At 40.7% G+C, this 21,355-nt stretch overlaps 1 protein-coding gene across 3 annotated transcripts in view; it reads right to left on the minus strand.

Annotated features, from left to right (window-relative positions):
- EHHADH (enoyl-CoA hydratase and 3-hydroxyacyl CoA dehydrogenase) overlaps positions 1-21,355 on the minus strand; it is a 52,013-nt gene that overhangs the window by 18,345 nt on the left and 12,313 nt on the right. Inside the window, exons 3-5 of one of the 3 annotated variants that reach the window (XM_059687246.1) lie at positions 20,578-20,750; positions 18,931-19,042; positions 9,167-9,271 (exon numbers count right to left, since the gene is read on the minus strand). In XM_059687246.1, the coding sequence (XP_059543229.1) occupies positions 9,167-9,271; positions 18,931-19,042; positions 20,578-20,750 (390 nt within the window). The remainder of the gene's footprint in view (positions 1-9,166; positions 9,272-18,930; positions 19,043-20,577; positions 20,751-21,355) is intronic. The other 2 variants (XM_059687247.1, XM_059687248.1) reach the window with 2 other exon arrangements.

Here is a 21,355-nt window from a genome sequence, read left to right on the forward strand (position 1 = left end):
TGGGAAAATTGGACAGATATATGCAAGAAAATGAAACTAGATCACCAACTTACACCATACACAAAAATAAACTCAAAATGGATAAAGGACTTAAATGTACGACAGGACACCATAAAAATTCTAGAAGAATCCAAAGGCAACAAAATCTCAGACATATGCCGAAGCAATTTCTTCACTGATACAGCTCCTAGGGCACTTGAAACTAAAGAAAAAATGAACAAATGGTACTACATCAAAACAAAAAGCTTCTGCACAGCAAAAGAAACCATCAACAAAACAACGAGAAAACCCACTGAGTGGGAAAACATATTTGCCAATGTCATATCTGATAAGGGCCTAATCTCCAAAATTTATAGGGAACTCATACAACTTAACAAAAGGAAGATAAACAATCCAATCAAAAAATGGGCAAAGGACCTAAATAGACACCTTTCAAAAGAGGACATTCAGAAAGCCAAGAGACATATGAAAACATGCTCAAAGTCACTAATTATCCGAGAGATGCAAATCAAAACAACAATGAAGTACCATCTCACACCTGTCAGATTGGCTATCACCAACAAATCAACAAACGACAAGTGCTGGAGAGGATGTGGAGAAAAAGGAACACTCGTGCACTGCTGGTGGGAATGCAGACTGGTGCAGCCACTATGGAAGACAGTATGGAGTTTCCTCAAAAAACTAAAAATGGAACTCCCATTTGACCCTGTGATCCCACTTCTAGGAATATATCCCAAGAAACCAGAAACACCAATCAGAAAGGATATATGCACCCATATGTTCATAGCAGCACAATTCACCATAGCTAGGATCTGGAAATAGCCTAAGTGCCCATCAGTAGATGAATGGATTAGAAAACTGTGGTGCATCTACATGATGGAATACTATGCTGCTGTAAAAAAGAAGGAACTCTTACCATTTGCAATGGCATGGATGGAACTGGAGAGCATTATGCTAAGTGAAATAAGCCAGTCAATGAAGGAAAAATACCACATGATCTCACTCATTCATGGATAATAGAGACCATTATAAACTTTTGAACAATAATAGATACAGAGGCAGAGCAGCCTCAAACAGATTGTCAAACTGCAGCGGGAAGGCCGGGGAGGGTTGGGGGGCAGGAGGGAGGAGGGTAAGAGATCAACCAAAGGACTTGTATGCATGCATATAAGCATAACCAATGGACATAAGACACTGGGGGGTAGGGGAGGCCAGGGGACTATCAAGGGCGGGGGGGAAAAAAGGGACACATATGTAATACCCTTTGTAATACTGTAAGCAATAAAAAAATAAAATAAAAAAAGACCTTAATTAGGAGAGAGAGCCAATAATATAATATTTAAAGCATAAAAATATTTCCATATATGTACATTATATATAAATTTCTAATCAGAACCCTGATTGTTATATTTTTTTAAATAACTCAATAGAATGATTCTTAAAGTTTGCATAAAAGAATAAATATATGCCTAGCTGGTATGGCTCAGTGGTTGAGCATTAACCCATGAACCAGGAGGTCACGATTCAATTCCATGTCAGGGCATATGCCCAGGTGGCAGGCTTGATCCCCATTAGGGGAAGTGCAGGAGGCAGCCCATAGATGATTATCGCTTTCTCCCGCTCTGAAATCAATAAAAACATATGGATAGAGAATAAATTACATTATCAAAACTGTTTTCTAAAACAGTATACCATAAACTGCTTTCTAAAAAGTACTATCATCTCTTCAAGAATAAAACATCATATCAAAAATGTACACCTTGGTTAAACATAAAACCTACCAAACCTCATAAAGCAGTTTCACTATAAAAAGACATATGAATGTGAGCCTGTCTGGCATTCCTGTGTTATACTATGTGTCCAACCGAGAGCAAGTAGGGTTGGGATGTAATCATGTCCACTTGGAAGTATATCTGTGAAGCATTGTATAATTTCAACTTTTTTTTTTAACATAGGAAGGGAGACTATTTTAATGCTTGATTACTACATAGAGCTGAAAAGAATGGATTTGATTTTATCTTTAAAATATTTTTATTGATTTCAGAGAGGACGGGAGAGGGAGAGAGAGAGAGAAACATCATTGAGAGAGAATCATTGATTGGCTGCCTCCTGCATGTCCCCCACTGGGGATCAACCTGGACATGTGCCCTGAGCGGGAATCAAACTGTGACCTCCTGGTTCATAGGTTGATGCTCAATCACTGAGCTGGCTGGGCAAGAATGAATTTTTAAATTGATGCTTTACCAGATGATGTTAAGAATAGGATTCAGGAAAGGCAGGAAAGACAGCAGTTAGCAGCATGTAGTCCCTATTCACACTACTATTGTTGGGAAAACATGAACTCTACCCAATAGGCTACCAGTTACTTGCCCATTTACCCAATGGTTAGCCCAATCCTCAAGCTTTGGAAAGGCAAGTTCAGCAGAGAAGGATGGAAACCTTTCCAGAGCCTGATTTAATTTCTGGTGGCCCAAAAGGAAGACAAGAGTGGACAGTAGGGAGAGGACAAGTGTGTGGAGGAACCAAGAGGATGAGGGAAGAGGGATGAGCTGTCAGTGCTGTAGCATAAATAGGGGACTGATGCAATCTATGCCCAGTACAGGCCTAGCCTGGGATATCTTACAGCGATCTCTGTCCTTGTGACATTGCCACTGTTTCCACCACAACGGGCTGATTTCAACTCCATAGGACACATCAGAATTATCTGAGGAGTTTAAAAATGTTAGATGCCCAGGCTCCACCATAGACTCAGTTAAGTGTCTTTAAAGGTAGGCATGAGTATTCTTTAAACAATTCAACTGTTGATTGTGAGGTGTAGCTTCTGGGAGGTCCAAAAGCAGAGTGTTATGCCAGCCCCTGTACCAAGGACAGTTACAGCTCCTGACAAGTTTACTCTGAGACAGAGATTGAAAAGGAAAGAGAAGAAAAAAAAAGGACAAGAAAAAATAAAAGCAAAGCCTGCTTCATTGTGTACAGTAAATATTGCTGAACAGCATAAGCCTGTTACCCTGGGGATACTCTGAACCTCTCAGGCTGCCAGTGGGCATCCTGGGAGCTTCCCACGGTGCTTGTCCAAACCAGAGAAGTGTATCCACTGGAGAGGCTGGGATCAGAGCACCATCATAGATCACTTTCCCCCCATACCATTTCCCATCCCTTTCTTGTTGTAGCTGTAACTGAAGGATGTTATTATCTTAACATTCCAGTTTATTACTACAAAATACATTCAGAATTTCCCCGTTGGGTCTATAGGTCTGATGTTTTCAAAGCGTACGTCTTACACACTTGGTAGTTTTAGAGTCCTGATAGTTTTAAAGTCACTCAACTGTACCTACATATTAAGAGAAGCAAGTGTGAGCAGTCCAGCACTAGCGTTCGCTGCATAGGAAAATGGGTAAGAGAAGAACTGATTTCTGGTTCAAAAGTGCTTATGATCCAATTATTTCCTTGACCCATTCACATTTTTTTTTCTTAATTCTTCAAGGTTTTCTAAGGCATAATATAAAATTTTTGATTTTTTTTTTAAAGTGAACCACGCTCCTAATGGAAGAAAAGGAGGCAATTATTTTCCCTCTTTCCTTTCCGCTAAACCTACAGGAAGAGATTTTTTTTTTTTTCTGCCTAGGATGAAGAGAGACACAGCGTGCCCTTTATAGAAATAGTTTCCTAAGGCATAAAGGACTCTCTCTTCTCTCATTCTGATAAACAGTAAGCTGTGTCTATCACAGAAGCTCTGTAGAGAGCAGACAGAACTGTACTTCCCCAGGCTTGCGGGAGGCACCCACAGAATCTGGGCAGTACCTCCAAGAGAAGTTAAATTTAGACGCGTGCTTAGGCCTCCTACGTAAGGCAGAGTCACTCTGCTCCTGTGAAATAAGTTTATATAAATGTTCATAGAGAGTAAAAATAAATTACAAAGAGCAAAAGATAAAGTGAAGAGAAAGGCATATGGAACCACTAAGAGTTTTTTGAAGCCACAAAATCAAAATGAACAAAAAGCCCAAGGTCTTTAGGCAGAACTAGAATTGTTAAAAATGGCTAACACAGCCCCGTGCAGTCACAGGACCAGGGGTCATTACAGGGACAAAAGCAGAGCATTAGGTTCCTGAGTGGAGGCTCCCAGTCTGAGGTCCCCTGTGCCCATCTTTGGATAACAACACACATTTTCAGCTTCATGCCAGAAATATGCACGTGGTAATCAGGAGTTCTCACTCCATTTGGGTAAAAGCAGGTTACAGGCCAAATGCAAGTGCAAATAAATAGCATTTTACAGGACCCTGCTCTCCCCAGTGTAGCCAAAGCAATCTGGCTTGGTCAAGTAATTCTGAATTGCTCTGCTAAATCTATTGCACAGCAATAGTCTGAGAGGCCTCATATAAAAGAGTATTAAGATGCATGAAGCTAATTAACTTTCACAGTTAAATCTCCAGGATACACGTTAAATTTGTAGAGAAATTTGCAGCAACTTCCCAAATCACATTTTTAGATACATGCTAACCTTCTACAATCCCCTCCCCCCCACATAACTGGTTCCAAAACTGCTGACTGCAATATTGCCCTTGGAAATTCCCTTCTCTCTCTCCTTTCCTATTGGATGTGGAAACTAAATACATGCTGTTAAACTTTTCCTTTTATTTGTTTAAGTCAATATTTCAGAAGTGGGGTTGGGGGTAAGGATGGGGGTAGGAATAGGCTGAATTAATAGAATATTTTTACAAATGGGAAAAGGAAACAAAAATTTTACATGTATCTTAAAATTGAGATATGATTCACATTCCATAAAAGTCACCATTCTAAAGTTTACAATTCAGTGGTTTTTCAGTATATTCACGAGGTGTGCAACATACATGTATGTATTTTAACCATGCCTTTCGTAACTGATTTACAAATATCTTTGAGACTGCTGGTAGTGTTTGCATGCCAGGTGTAAAAAGTCAAAACTAGGAAAAGTTTTCTCCATTCTTCCCGTTGTTCTCTTACACCAGTTGTTCTCAAAGTGTGGGCCCAAGAACACAGCATCAGCATCACCCAAGAACTTGTTAGAGATGCAAATTCTTGGGCCCCACCTCAGACATACTGAGTCAGAAAGTAGTGAGGGGGTCCTACAGTCTCTTTTAACAGACCGTCCCAGTGATTCTGATGCACAATAAAGTCTGAGAACCATTCCTCTAGATCAAGACAGTGGTACCAGCTTCGCATAACTATAGATTTGTATTAATATATTTTATTATTGATATATTTTATTGTTAACATATTTTATAATACCTCTTATAAAATATCAACATGTATTTTTATAATACAGTTTTATGGAGTCTTTTCTTCAAATCAACCCATCAATTTTGTTCTGCCAAATAACCACATACTATATTTAAAGACAAAAAAAAAAAGAGAGAGAGAGAAAATCGAGAAAACATAAAAAGAAAGGAAAAGCATAAGACCTTAAATGAAAATGAAAGGCAAAATAAATAAGCGTAGCTAAACTTCGCATCTGGTAAGATAATAAATGGCAAATGTAGATAAGATTCTCTGAGCTAGACCTTCATTAATCTGTCCTATTTTTCTACTTTGTCTCTCTAGCATTTACCTATTACAAAGCAGCACCAGGAAATTATAGAATTCTAGTGAAACTCATTTTTAAAAATAGAAAGAAATTTCCCTGGCTGGTTTGCTCAGTGGCTAGAGCATCGGCCTATGAACAGAAGGGTCCGGGTTCAATTCCAGTCAAGGGCACAAGCCCGGTTTGTGGGCTCGATCCCCAGTTGGGGGCGTGCAGGAGGCAGCTGATCAATAATTCTTTCTCATCATTGATGTTTATATCTCTCTCTCCCTCTCCCTCTCTGAAATCAATAAAAATTAAAAATCTATACATATAAAAGCCTAAGTGACTGTAATGACCAGAACGACCAGAATGATGACAACAACTGGTTGCTGTGATGCGCAATGACCACCAAGGGGCAGATGATCAATGCAGGAGCTGCCCCCTGGTGGTCAGTGCTCCCACAGCCAGCCTCCCCTGGCCGGCCAACCTCCCGTGGTCCCTACCCCCCCCCCTCCCGGCCGGCCAACCTCTCATGGTCCCTCCTGCTAGTTGGCAGGCCCCCAGGCTGGAACAGGGAACCAGGGGTGGGTGAAAGTGGATGCAACCCCTTTCTCAGGGGAGTCAAGGGCTAGCTCCCTCCTTGGGGCCAGCAGCCAACTTCCCATACCCCATCCTTTCCCCTGGCCAGCAGGCCCCGATTGGCCCACTGCCTGCCCGCTGCAGTGGTAGTGCAGTGGCGAGGGAAGGAGGGGAAAGGCGGGGAACCGCGCGGCGGGGGGGTGCCAACGATGGTGGCATCGGGGTCCAGTGTCCATTCCTTCCACTCCTGGCTCAGCGACTGTCGCCTCCTCTCTGGCCCGGCCCTGATCAGCGTGGCCCTGATCGGCCCTGATCGCCGCCTAGGCCTAAAGACCCCACTCACGCACAAATTTTGTGCACTGGGGCTCTAGTAAATAAATAAATAAAATAAAATAAAAATAGAAAGAAAGAAAAAGTTCCAGAATTTTCCATAGGATTCTAAGCTCTAAACACTAAAAGAGACACAATGCAGGTCATAGCCAAAACAAAAAACTGGAGCCCACCCTGGCCAGTTGTTCAGTGGTTAGAGCGTTGGCCCTTGTACCGAAGGTCATTGGGTTCGATTCCCTGTCAAGAGCCTAAAGTGGAAATAATCTAAATATACATCAACTGATAAGTGAGTAAACAAATTGTGATATATCCATACTATAGATTACTATTTAGTAATTTAAGAAAGAAAATATTAATACATGAAACCATATGGATGAATCTCAAAAACATGGTAAGTGAAAGAAGTCAAATAAAAGATTGCATACTATATGTGTGATTCCATCTATGAGAAATGCTAAGAAAACAATACAGAAAGCAGGTGACTGGCTGTCTGTGGGAGGGAATCTACTGGAAAGAGGCATGAGAATACTTCTTCGGGTGATAGAACTACATCTTTTTTATTGTGACTACATAACTGTAAACAACTACAAAATTTCATCTGTCTCTATACTTAAAATGTGAGAATTTTTTTGTGTGTAAATTATACCCCAATAAAGAAAACCCAAAACAAAGAAAAGATCATTTATATAATTTTGGGGTTAAAACTAACTTGTTTTCATTTCTGCATATCTCTTTTAAATTTTTTTGTCTGTATTCATACATATTTTATGCAACTATAATTATAGAATATATGTAAGTTTATATTATAGACACTTTCATACACAAATAATTTTACGTATTTCTAAATAGCATTCATGGCTATAATTTGAAATAGTTATACATAATTGTCCAAAGCCCAGAACCATTTCCCCCACTGTTTACAGGTGAATTACCAAGTTTTAAAGCAGATGATTCCTCCTCAATATTTGGGTGCCATCAAGTGGACAAACTGTGTAATGGGACTGAGATTGAGTAGACTTTTATAAATTTTATAAATTTTAAAAAAACCTGTTTAAAACTTATCATCTAAATTAATTTTTAAAATGAAATCAATTTTAAAAGATGAAAACAGACAATTTTATAAATGTACTAGACCATGATCCTCGTTACCTCTTGAAGGAACTTAACTCTCAAATCTGAATCTAAGGAAATCAGTTCAGGAAAAGAACTCTCTGTTGAAATCGGGTTCTTTACAAACTAAGACCACGGGTGTAAATAACAGTCTATTTAAGCCCCCAACCGAAAAATAATTTAGGCACCTCCAAATGTAAATAGCCTTTGCTGCTGGCCAACCAGGTGACTTCCAACACAACAATAAGCCCTCTCAGGAGGCACAATGAAGCCAGGGATGAAAATGTGCTGAAGACTGTCTGGAAGGCAGAGAAAGACAGTAGGAAACTCATTCCCATTTGGGCAAAGACTTGCAGATTCTCTTTATGAGTCGCCAGTATTCTTCCCCCACAGACCCTGGCCTCCCCAGTTCAAGCTTTTCTTATTGCATTGACAGTAACTGGCTAGAGCCACAAAAAGAATGATTATTTCAGAAAAGTGTTTGGTCCCTACCAGGGTCAGCAAAAGAATGACTTTTTCAAAAGAATGCCTGTGAATGACACCGAGCCACTGACTGCCACCAAGTAGCGAGATGAACGCCCTGCTCTGCCTATAACCAGCACTCTTTCCAATTATTTTTTCTAACACTCTTTAACCCTCTCCATCTTGCTGCCAACTTCCATACATTAAAAAGAAACAGCTAGAAAAGGAAAGAAAAACTTGAGGAGTGCCACACCAAAGAACTCTTAAAGGATGGCATGACTCCGTACAGTGAGAAACCAATGAGAGAGAAAACATAGCTCACAGAAACAGAACCACGGTTTTATTGTGGTCAGTTATAGAGCCTGTCTTCTATTTGCTGAAATGTTTATTTGCTTGTTTTAATTTTAATTGTATTTCTTAATAGAAAATGCATTTATTTAATAAAAATTCAAAAGGTACGGAAGAATCTGTATATATAAAAGCCTAAGCGACCATTACGACTGAACGACTGGAATGACCGGCCGGTAGCTGTGCCGCGCACTGACCCAGACCTTGCTGCTGGGACCCTGACAGCCCCAAATCTGGTTCACCCGCACCCTGGACCCAGACAGGAGGCAGGAGGGAGCCCGATTCCTCACAGAATCAGCTTTGGTGAGCTTGCTGCTGGGGCCAACCTCCCATGGCCTGTCCCCCCCGATCGGCTCCAAACGCCAGCCAGGCCGAGGGACCCCACCTGTGCATGAATTCATGCACCAGGCCTCTAGTAAACAAAAAGTCTCCTTCCAATTGTGTCTCTGGCTGACCAGCCCCATTCCCAGAGACAACCATTAGCCATTTCTTATGAATCCTTACAGAAATATTTTATACACAAACAGTTACATATATCCATTCTCCCCATATAAACATTCAATCCCATCCCCTCTTTCTTATTTCACAAATGGTAAATCACTATACACAGTGATGCTTTTTACACTTAATATACGATATCATGGCACTCATACCATGGCACTCAATACATAGTTTCTCATTCATTTTGAAGCTGTGTCATATTGCATCACTTGGGTGTACCAGAAGATATTTAAGGAGTTTCTTAAAATAGACATATAGCTTGTTTCCAATGTGGGGCTATTTTTATTATCTCCTTACCTAAAACTCTCTGGGCTAATTTGATTGCTTCTTCAACTGGGTCTGAGTTGACAATTTCATCTAGAATACCCAGCTTGAGTGCTTCATCTGCCAAAACATGTCTTCCTGAAACAAAACAAAACAAGTCACAGAACAATGTGAGATTAAAGCAAAAGCAGGGAGGGCCTCTGTTCTGAATATAAACCTATTGTTAAATAAAATAAATGACAGCTGTAGTAGAAAGATCACTGAAGGGGTAACCAGAAAATGTGGATTCAAGCTCCAGCACTATCTCTTACTATTTGTGTTACCATAAAGAACTGTTTAGGACTATAATTTCCTTGCTGATAAATGGGAATAATTATGTTTACGTTAGTAATTCTGAGTACTAAGTGAATATAACATATTCTCTCTTTATTCTAGACATAATATCTATAGAAGCACTTTATAAACTATAGATCTCTATATAAATATAAGAGATGATTGTTTTAAATTATAATCATAGAGGTAGTAGCAGAGTAGTACTAGTATCTCATATCATATGCACCAAAGGCTGTCATTGATTACAGACCACACACACACACACACACACACACACACACACACACACACACGACAGTGCCCGAAGATAAATATGGTTGGGCAGACAGAGGAAAAATGTATTAAGTTGACATTATATAAGTTATAATCAAAATTACACAGGCCCTAGTTGGTTGGGGTGTCATCCCGTATACCAGAAGGTGGTGAGTTCAATTCCTGGTCATGGCATATACCAAAGTTTCAGGTTCAATTCCTAGTCAGGGCAGTTGGTGGATGTTTTTCTCTCTCTCTCTCTCTCTCTCTCCCCCCCCTCGCTCTCTCTCCCTCCCTCCCTCAACTCAATTTTAAGAAGTTACACAGGATAACTGGGGTGAACTTCCATCACTTTTTTTTTGGCCACCCAGAATCTTGATACCTCATTAGCTTGTGGAATCACTATTGTCTGAGCTTTTGAGCCCTCACACCCTAGGCAGCTAGGGTGTGTCCCATGACACCAAGGCTGGCGAATGGAGTGCTCTACTAAGGGTCTTCAGTCCAGGAGCTAGTGACACTAAGCAACAGCCGCTGCTTAAATCTCACATCTCGGGGGGTACATCTGGTGTCTGGCGGTGGTGCCAGGAACATCCAGTGTCCAGTGGTGGCTCTGGCAGCCTCCAGTACAGAATGGCACCTCTAGGGGGTTCCAGAAGTTTGACACATTCCTTGCTTTTCTGCCAATACCATCTTCCTTTTGAAAAGTGATCATCAAATCAGTACTGATGGCAACAATTCCACGGTCTTTGCTGCTCTTGTAGACAGTGTTGGTAGATGCCATCTCTGAGACAAACCCTCCGTGCCTGGTTCTTATTAGTGCTTCCAAGAGCTACAAATGGGTCTTGATCAGATAGACAGTCAAAAACTTTTGGCATGGATCACTCTGTAACAGCAATATTTGGACAGTTTTCTGGAACTGCCTTTGAAAACAGGCTTCCAGGTTTCCTCCTGGGGTGAGGAGAGTGGTGGGGAGAGGGGGAGAGGCGTCGGGGGTCAAGTCTCCTGTGTATAAAATCACTAGAGTGAGGGGTGAGTGAATCAGCTTCCTAAGAAGAAAAAAAGAAGGAAGGAAGGAAGGAAGGAAGGAAGGAAGGAAGGAAGGAAGGAAGGAAGGAAGGAAGGAAAGAAGGGAGGGAGGGAGGGAACCTGAGCACTAAAAGGATCTTTGAGGCAACTAACCAGGGGTAACAAGAACTACCCACTGATGGACTGAAAATTCCTTTAGCTTTTTTTTTTTTTAACAATCCTCACTGGAAGATATTTTTTCCATTGATTTCTAGAGAGAGTGCAAGGGAGGGAGAAGGGGGGAGAGAGGAGTGAAATATCAACGTGAGAAAGATACATCGATTGATTCCCTCCCACATGCACCCCTAAGGGCCGAGGTAGGTGCCCTTGAGAGGGAATCAAACTTGAGACCCTTCGGTCCCCAGGCTGACGCTCTAACCGCTGAGCCAAACCAGCCAGGGCTCCTTCAGCTTTAATGATTTCTTTTGGGTGGATTTCACAAAAGCAGAGGAGTACCAATGCTCTACTGACAGAGTCAATGAGATTCCAGGTGCTTTTATTCTGCCAAGGACCTAAAGACCCAGCTCTGTATAAACAACCCAAATTCTCAGGCTGAGATTTCAGCTTGTTTCTTCTTGTGCTGCCCTCTGTGTAGAGCACAACCACTGTCCAATGGGCTCTAATAAGAGCCCTGCCTAGAGCTACTATAAGGAGACTTCTCCCTGCTGGGTAATCTCAATGTTTTCCTGTATTTTCCTGGCTTCTTTCCGACCTTTAGAAAAATTTTCCTCCATGGAACCCTTTCCCAATGTCATTTTAAAGTCCCCCTAAAATTGTACAGATTACTTAAAAAGATAGCTGTATAATTCTAATGTTAGCTTTCTTCTAATTCACTGTGACCTCTTCTACACAAGTCAAAATCCATCATATTCTTACTGTTTTTATCTCTTCTCATCATGCTAAAAAGTGATATTTCTAAAAATTGCCAAACTTTGAAAAAGGCCAGTCATAGTTCACTTCATTTCTTTTTGTCAAATAAGCCAGATTTCTTCCTGATTTTCCCCAAAATACTCTTGCCTTTCGGACTTAATACTGAAAACAGGGCCACAAATTCCTCAGTGTTTGCCCACATGCTTTAATTTCTGTAAACTTGGAATTTATATACTCACTTCCCTCTATAGTTGACCCTTGAACAACATGAGTTTGATCTGTGAGGGATTTTCTTCAACAAATACATTCAGTACTATAAGTGTATTTTAACTTTCTTATGATTTTCTTAATAACATTTTCTTGTCTCTCACCTACTTTATTGTAAAAATACAGTATGTAATACATATAATGCACAAAATATGTATTAATCAACTATATTATCGGTAAGGCTTCTGGTCAACAGCAGGCTACTGGTAGTTAAGTTTGGGGGGCTGCCGAAAGTTACACATGGATTTTCAAGTGCATGGGGGTTGCACCCTACACTGTTCACAGGTCAGCTGTATTACAACTTCCTCTTAAATCTTATGCTTCTTTGCTTCCTTCCTATTTTGCGGAATAAGCTCATGTTGGATTGTAAGCATTCTCTTATAAATTCTACATTGGATACTTAAAATAGTTCATTTTCTTAAATGTGTGCCTTTTCATACCATCACAAATTATAACAAATTTTAACTTAATTTATTGATGATAAGAAATTTAATAATTTTAAAGCATGGGGAGTTTTTCTAACTCCCCTTTCATATTCTATAAGAGGAGGAATTTGGATCCTGTATATAGTTTTGTATTGTTGTTTCCGTGTCAAAACATATGAATTTCGATTAACAGTTCTCACACTTTTTAGTCTTAGGACCCCTTTGCATTCTTAAAAATCACAGAGCAGTCCAAAGAGCTTCTGCTTACATGGGTTATTTCTATCAATAGTTACTGTATTAGAAATTAAAACTGAGAACTTTAAAAATGCTTTTTATTGTATGTTAACATAAATAAATTTTTATGCAAAATAACTGTGTTCAAATTGTTAAAAATTTAGTGAGAAGAGTGTCATTTATAATAATAAAAGCATAATATGCTAATTAGACCAGATGTCCTTCCAGACTAACTTCCGGCCAAAGCCGGGGCTGCAAGGGAAGCCCAGGTCCCGGGTGCCAAAGGGAAGCTGGTGCCGGCAGCCGGGGGAAGGAAGGCCTACTCTTGCACAAATTTTGTGCATCAAGCCTCTAGTTGTTATATATCTTTGCAGATTTCTTTCATGTATGGCTTAATAGAAGACCACTGGGTTCTCATATCTACTTCTGCATTCAATTTGTTCTGATGTCAGATGGCATACAATAAGCTCTGGAAAATTCCACTGTACACATGGGAGAGAATGAGAGTAGGAAAGGCAAGTAATGGCCAATGACTATGAAAATAGTTCTGACTTCATAGTGGTCTCAGCAATACCCATCAGTCCCTGAATCACACTTTAAGAACTCTTAATTTAGATGATCATTTTAAAGACTGCAGACCATCTTAATATATGAATGTTCCATACATTTAGCATTTATCTGTTGATGGAGTGATTGAAGTTATTTTGAAAGTAACCTTTTGTTGCATTTTGTTCTTATCCTTGGGAAGGCTACATGATTCTATTTCCTGGAAGTTTAAAATCTATACCAAAATGTATCAGGCATTGATATTGCTTCATCAGTTTCCCAGGAAAATGGTGTGCTTGCTAAAATACAATCTCTGATTCTAGTTCCTGAAAAAATTCTTCTATTTTTTCCTTTGGTTATTTCTCACCTTCATGCTTCATGCTTTGGGAGCTCTTATTATTCATAACAGACCTCTATTACATACCTTCCATGTCTTCTACCTTCATTTACATTTTATGTGTCTTTTTGTTAAATTCTTCTGAATTCTATAAATGTGTCTCTATCCTCCATTTTGCTGATTCTGTTGTCTGTTCTATGACATCTGTTTTTGTTGCTTCAAAAAGAAATAATTGTGGCTAATGTTTTGAATTTAAACAGGGTATTCCTGTTTAATAAACTATTTTCTTTCTTATTTTGTCATAATGTGAATTTTTTAAAATCTGTTTCATCAGGCTCACATTTAGGCTTCATTTTTATGCCACAATATTTCCATAGGCTTTAGATTTGGGGTTTAGTTTTGAGATTTCGGTTTGTCTGGTTCTTTTGTTTTGACCATGAAATGAAATTTGCTGATACTTACTATTGCTGCCTAGGATCCCTGGGTGTAAAACTTACCCTCAACACCTTGTTAAAATATAGAGAAACCTCACCTATACCTAAAGGCAGGCAGGATAAAAGTGCACTCCCCGGGTGTTCTAGATAATAAGAGGAGTCTCATCAAAGTCTAGAGATCTGGGGGCATCCCCGTACCATGAATGATCACAAAGAATCCCATCAGGGCTGGGGATCAGCTCTAAGAGAGGGTTGGCTTTCTGTGCTGTTCCGTGAACAAGGAGGACTTGACCTAGAAAGTAAAAGCAGAAAGAACAGGGCACTGCAGTTCTTGTCACCTGATTGGGCAGAGAACATCAGGGAATGAACTGCAATGTGTTCAAGCACATCTTTTGTGATCACTGCTAAAGATGCGGTCGTTTTCAGCTGGCACTTTAAGGGACTTGTGGAGAAGCAATAGTTGGTGCTGCCATCGATCCACTTTCCAGAATTACCTCTCTTTTGGATTTCAGAAGATCAGAATATGTTTATTTATTAATTTAATCCAAATCTATTTGCTTATTAATTTTGTATGGGATCAGCTCCTGCAACACTTGTAGGTGTTTTTTTCCCTCCATCAGTAAGGAATCTTTATCTTTTAGTGACAATTATTTTTAACATCCTTTCTTAGTAAAAAAAAATTTCCAAACAAAGAAAGATTTTTAGTATCATCATTATTTACAGCTACTGTAGGGGTTTCCTATTGCTGCTATAACAGATTACCACAAATACATAGCATCGGAAGACAACACACATGTGTGATCTTAGTTTAGGACGTCAGAAGTCTAAAAGAGCTCAGCAGAACGAACCGCGTTCCTTCTGGAGGCTTTAAGGAAGAATCGCTTTCTTGTCTTTTCCAGCCTCTAGAGCAGCGGTTCTCAACCTGTGGGTCGCGACCCCTTTAGGGGTCGAACGACCCTTCCGCAGGGGTCGCCTAAGACCATCGGAAACACATATATAATTACATATTGTTTTTGTGATTAATCACTATGCTTTAATTATGTTCAATTTGTAACAATGAAAATACATCCCACATATCAGATATTTACATTACGATTCATTACAGTAGCAAAATTACAATTATGAAGTAGCAATGAAAATAATTTTATGGTTGGGGGTCACCACAACATGAGTAACTGTATTAAAGGGTCGCGGCATTAGGAAGGTTGAGAACCACTGCAAGGTTGCCTACACTTCTTGGCTTGCGGCCTTTCCTCCGTCTACAAAGGTATCCGTATAGTAGCTGCTCTCTTCTCTGACCTCTTGCCTCCCTCTTCTAAGGATTCTTGTGATAAATTCGACTCACCTGGAAAATAAAAACTAATCTTCCACTGAAGATCCCTAATTCAATCACATTAGTACCTTTTAAAAAAAATATGTATTTTTACTGATTTTAGAAAGGAAGGGAGAGGGAGAAAGAGGTAGAAACATCAATGATGAGAGAGAATCACTGATCCACTGCCTCCTGCACACCTCACACTGGGGATTGAGCCCACAACCTGGGCATGTGCCCTGACCGAGAACTGAACCCTAACCTCCTGTTTCATAAGTTCATGCTCAACCACTGAGCTACATTGGCCGGGCTACATTAGTACCTTTTTAATGTAAGGTAGCATATTCACCGGTTCTGGGGATTAGCACGTGAATATCTTTGGGGGATTATTATTCTGCTCCCCACAGTTACCATTTAGAAAAATCTTCTATGTGACAGAAGCATGTCATGTAACTTCATTGTTCCTCAGAATTGCTTTGTTTTACTGATGAGAAAACGGAGGCTGAGAGTTCAGAAGACCTCACTCCTAAATCCAGGCCAGTCTATTCAACTGTCTACTTGACATCTCCACTTGCTTGTCTACCAGGCCGGCAGGCCCCGCTCCCAATCAGGGTGGGCAGGGGGGGAGGGGGTGATCGGGGGCCAGGCTGGCTGGGGGAGGGGCCATGGGAGATTGGGGGGGGCCAACTGGAGGGAGGGGCAGTTGGCCGCCACAGTGTGCATCATAGCGACCAGTCATTCTGGTCATTCCAGTCATTCCAGCATTCCAGCTCCTTGGCTTTTATATATATAGAAGCCCAGTGCACAAAAATTTGTGCACTAAGGGGGGAGGTCCCCTCAGCCCAGCCTGTACTCTCTTGCAGTCTGGGACCCCTCGGGGGATGACCACCTGCTGGCTTAGGCCTGCTCCTCGGGGGATTGGGCCTAAGCTGGCAATCAGACTTCCCTCTGGCAGCCCGGCAGCCCTTGGGAGATGTCCACTTGCCAGCGGGGAGCAGATCTAAGCTGCAGTCGGACATCCTTAACGCTGCTGAGGAGGCAGGAGAGGCTCCCACCACCACCACTGTACTGGCAGCCATCAGCCTGGCTTGTGGCTGAGCAGAGCTCCTCCATGTGGGAACTCACTGACCACAAGAGGGCAGCTCCTGCATTGAGCGTCTGCCCCCTGGTGGTCAGTGTGTGTCTTAGTGACCAGTCATTCCCAGTCTTTCTGCTGTTAGGGTCAGTTTGCAAATTACCCTTTTACTATATAGGATAGAGGCCTGGTGCACGGGTGGGGACTGGCTGGTTTGCCCTGAAGGGTGTCCCGGATCAGGGTGGGGGTTCCGCTTGGGTGCCTGGCCAGCTTTGGTGAGGGGCTGATGGCTGTTTTCAGCTGGTTACACCCCCTTTAGGGTGTGGGTTCCCACTGGGGTGCCTGGCCAGCCTGGATGAGGGCTGATGGCTGTTTTCAGGCTGGCCACACCCCCTTCAGGGTGGGGGTGCCCACTGGGGTGCCTGGCCAGTCTGGGTGAGGGACTGAGGGCCGTTTTCAGGCTGGCCAAGCCGGCAACTGAAGCTCCCAGCCTCTCCTTTTCTTTTTTTTTTATTCTGGGATTTATTTACCTTCTATAATTGAAACTTTGTTGCCGCTCCAGCTCCCAGGCCATGGCCTGCTGAAAGCAGGCATCTGGGGTTTGTTTATCTATAATTGCAACTTTGTTGCTTAGAGTGGAGCTCAGAGCCCAGCCGCAGCAGGGCGGAAGCTTGGCTTCCTCCATCACTGGAGCAAGCAAGCCTCCTGCCCGCTTTAGCTGCGTAGCTGCCAGCTGCCATCTTGGTTGGGTTAATTTGCATATCCCGTTAGCCAATGGGAAGCATAGCGGAGTTATGGTCAATTACCACGTTTGTCTATTATTAGATTAGATAGTAACTGTCATTCTTTTCTCCATATAATCTCCATGAAGGCAGAAATATTTGTTGCATTGATTCACTGCTACAGGCTTAATGCCTAGAACGAGGCCTGCCATATGAGAGAAGATTAATAATAGCTGCTGGATGAATGAATAAAATTTAACGTGTATAAGGCATATTGTTTGACTGTAGTAGAACTGGTGTTCAAACTCAGGTCTTTGATTCTAAAACACCTTCTTGAAGTCTATTACCAATATCCTCATCTTATTTTTTATTGCCCCTCATCTTATTTTTACTAAAATCTCCTCTTAACTAAGAAGACAGATAGGACAATAATAATAATCTATAGCTGAAATTTATGAAGTCATTACCATGTCTAGGACTATTCTAAGCACATTGTACTAACTTATCTTTACCACACTGTAAAGATGGCAGATACTATTATTACCCACATTAATAAGAAAACTATGGCACAAAAAGGCAAAGTGACTGACCCAAGGTCTCATAATTATTTATACCTGTTTAGAGTTAATAGTTGTATATGTTCTTTCTTCCAACCTTATCTCAACTGAAAATATCTTTATGTATCTTATGGTATTGTGTAAATTTAGGCCCTCTAAATGTTTTCCAGTGTTTCAATATTTACATTCCCTATTAAAAGAGAACAAATTTATAGTTAATACTTGGGAAATGAAAAATTGTCATTTCCACACTAAAACTTGAAATCTTTCCTGGAAAATTCTGGTTTTAGTTCCAGTTTATAATAAAATTTATAAATTAGATCTGAATATAATATACCCTATGTGAAGAAAAGTGTCTATGAGTAGACACTGGAACTATAATAAAACCCTCATTGCCCTTGCTGGTTTGGTTCAGTGGATAGAGCATCAGCCTGTGGATTGAAGGGTCACAGGTTTGACTCCGGTCAAGGGCACCTGCCAAGGTAGTGGGCTCAATCCCCAGTAGGGGGTGTGCAGGAGGCAGCCAATCAATGATTCTCAGCAATGATGTTTCTAGCCCCCCCTCTCTCTCTTCCTTCCTCTCTGAAATCAATAAAAAATGTCTATTTTTTTTTTAAAAAAAACCCTCATTGAGTGGATTAAAAAAACTGTGGTACATCTACACAATGGAATACTACACTGCTGTAAAAAAGCAAGAACTCTTACCATTTGAAACAGCATGGATGGACCTGGAGAGCATTATGCTAAGTGAACTAAGCCAGTTGAAGAAAGATATCACATGATCTCACTCATTTGTGGAATATAGCGAACAACATAAACTGATGAACAAAAACAGATCCAGAGACATAGAAGCATCAAACAGACCATCAAACCTCAGAGGGAAGGTAAGGGAGGGTGGGGGTAAGGGGGAGAAATCAAACAAAGGACTTGTATGCATGCCTATAAGCATAACCAATGGACAGAGACAACAGGGGGTGAGGGCATGTGTTGGGGGCGGGGGAGGGGGGGGAGCGGCCAGGGAGAGATCAATGGGGGGAAAAGGAGACATATGTAATACTTTCAACAATAAAGAATTCTTTTTAAAAAAGAAAGAGGACATAACCATGAAAAAAAAACACCTCAATGTGATTAGCAGTTTGTATATATTTAATTTAGAAGACAATCACATTTGATCTTCAAGGTAACATTTGAGAAGCTGTCAGAGAAGGTATTCTTTCCATTTTATAGGTGAGAACATTGACAGTTAAAAAAAGTTGAAGTATCCTCTTAAGATCACATAGGTATGGAATGGTGAAGCCGAGATTTTTCTAAGTCCTATTCCAGTTCCCCATATTGACCTAGACAACTGCTGGCAGGGTTTATACTGACCTGAGGTAATTAAATCAAGGGCAGCAGGAACTCCAATGAGCCTGGGGAGAAGCTGGGATCCTCTTGCACCAGGAAGAAGTCCTAATTTGACTTCTGGGAAGCCAACTTGAGCCTATCAAAGTTTAAAGGCATGACGGTCAATTGAATGAGATGACATAGAGGGTAAAAATGAGCATTCCCCTGGATTTCCCAAACTCTCAAAAACATTGTTTCATAGAATTCAGCAAGAGTTGCTACAAGGCAAATTACTGCATACCCTCTCATTTAATTTAATTAACAGCATAAAAAGAGCTGTGTTGTCCCCTAAGTCTTTATGTTGAAACACATCCTTAGCATCTTACACATTTTTTTTCTGACTCTATTATGACCTGTCTTGGTCAACAAAAATAATAGTCTCCAGAAACAACTTTATAGAGTCCTAAAAGATCCAATTGGCCAATAAAGTAAAAAGACATCCACAGAATGGGAAAGAACCTTTTTTAATTGTATATCTAGTCTATATAAAGAAGTTTTACAACTCAATAATAAAAAGACAAATAATCCAATTAAAAATGGGCAAAGGATCTAAATAGACATTCTCAGAAAAAAGAGCTACAGTTGGGCCACGAAACATTAGAAAAGATGCTTGATGTCATGAGCCATCAGGGAAATACAAATCAAAACTACAAGATACCACTTTACACCCACTAGAATGGCTACAATAAAAACGATAGACAATAATAAGTGTAAGAGAGGATGTGGAGAATACAAAACCCTCATACATTGCTGGTGAGAATGGAAAAATGGTGCAGCCACTTTGGAAAACAACTTGCCAGTTTCTCAAGAGTTAAACACACAGTTACCATGTGACCCAGCAATTACGTTCCTGGGTATATACCCAAGAGAAATTAAAGCATGTCCACAGAAAAACTTGTATGCAAATTTCCACAGTGCTCATTAAGGCTAAGAAAGTAGGAAAACCCAAATGTCTATCAACTGATGAATGAATAAACAAAATGTGGATACACATACAAGGGAATATTGGAGGCAACCAATCGACGTGTTTCTCTCACATCACTGTTTCTCTCTGTCTTTCCCTCTCTCTTCCACTCTTTCTAAAAATCAATGGAAAAATTTCCTTGGGTGAGGATTAAAAATAAATAAATAAATAAATAGATAAATAAATAAATAAAATAAACTTTGGTAATGGTTGCACAACTCTATGAATATAGTAATATACCATTGGATTGTACACTTTAAACCAGTAAATTTAAAAAGAGGAGGAGTAGAAAGAGAAAGAGGAGGAAGAAAAGGAGGAAGAGAAAGAGGAGGAGGAGAAAGAGGAGGAGAAGGAGGAGAATAGAGTCAGCAACCTCAATACTGTTAAGAGGGTGAGCTTCAGTCCTTATCATATGCCACTTCTAGCCATTTAAAAGTGGTCAAAGAGCCCTGGCCGGTTGCTCTGTGGTTAGAGTATTTCAAGATTTTAACAACCAGTATCACTGAACTGGTGCACAATAGCTGAGCATCCATGCTAGAAAAGCCTAAGATTTGTCAACCAGTAAGCTAACTATTTAAAATGATCACCTTGGATGCTTATAACTAAATTCAGAGCTTGCCCTAAAGAAAAACCCCACATTCCAATCCCACATGGAACCCAGCTGTTACCTCTGCATGGGCAATCCTATAGTGGCAGCCCAGGGCCAGCTCTAGTCCGCCTCCTAAAGCCATGCCTTGGATTGCTGCCACCAGGGGCTTCTCACTTCTCTGCATTTCATCTACTAAATTTCCTAATGTGAACTTAGAATTAACAGGAGCACTGAAGCCATGGATATCAGCACCTAAGGACACAAAGATAAGGAAAAGAGAGTTGAGAAAGAGGTGGGCTTTGTTACATAACAATAAGGTACCAGATAATTTTTAAGGAATCTCAGACCTCTTTAAAGCCATGAAACACTTAATCTTTTAGGTGGAGACACAGTAAAAGAACAAAAATAGCTGGAAAACGTAGATTGATAGAAAATTCTCAAATCTTTTTAGGAATCCTGTAATCTTCTAAAATCTGTCTCTCCATATGCTAGGTAGCAATTCTACCTTTAGAAAAGTTAAAAAGCTCGAAGAAAGGTGTGCTGAGCCAGTTCAGCCAAGGGTTCCACAAGCCTGAGGGAGGGCGGCGAAGGATGTAGAAAAGACAAAGAGAATAAGCTGGGTCTAGGTGGATCTTCCTGTGCCTGGCTGAGGCCACAGAGAGAGATCCAGAGGCAAACTGAGCTTTTATTTTAGAGTCAGAGGTAAACAAGGTAGTGGTCACCATAGTTACAATGTTTTTATGAGTTTCACTTGTTTTGACAGCACTTGTGCACCTCCCATAGCTCATTAGCTACCCAGGTAAGATCTAGGGAGCATCATAAGGTCAAGCCTAATTATGCTAAGAGGGCTGTGCCCT

Source organism: Myotis daubentonii, chromosome 3, assembly GCF_963259705.1.
Source record: "Myotis daubentonii chromosome 3, mMyoDau2.1, whole genome shotgun sequence".
In the NCBI taxonomy this organism is placed as follows: domain Eukaryota; kingdom Metazoa; phylum Chordata; class Mammalia; order Chiroptera; family Vespertilionidae; genus Myotis; species Myotis daubentonii.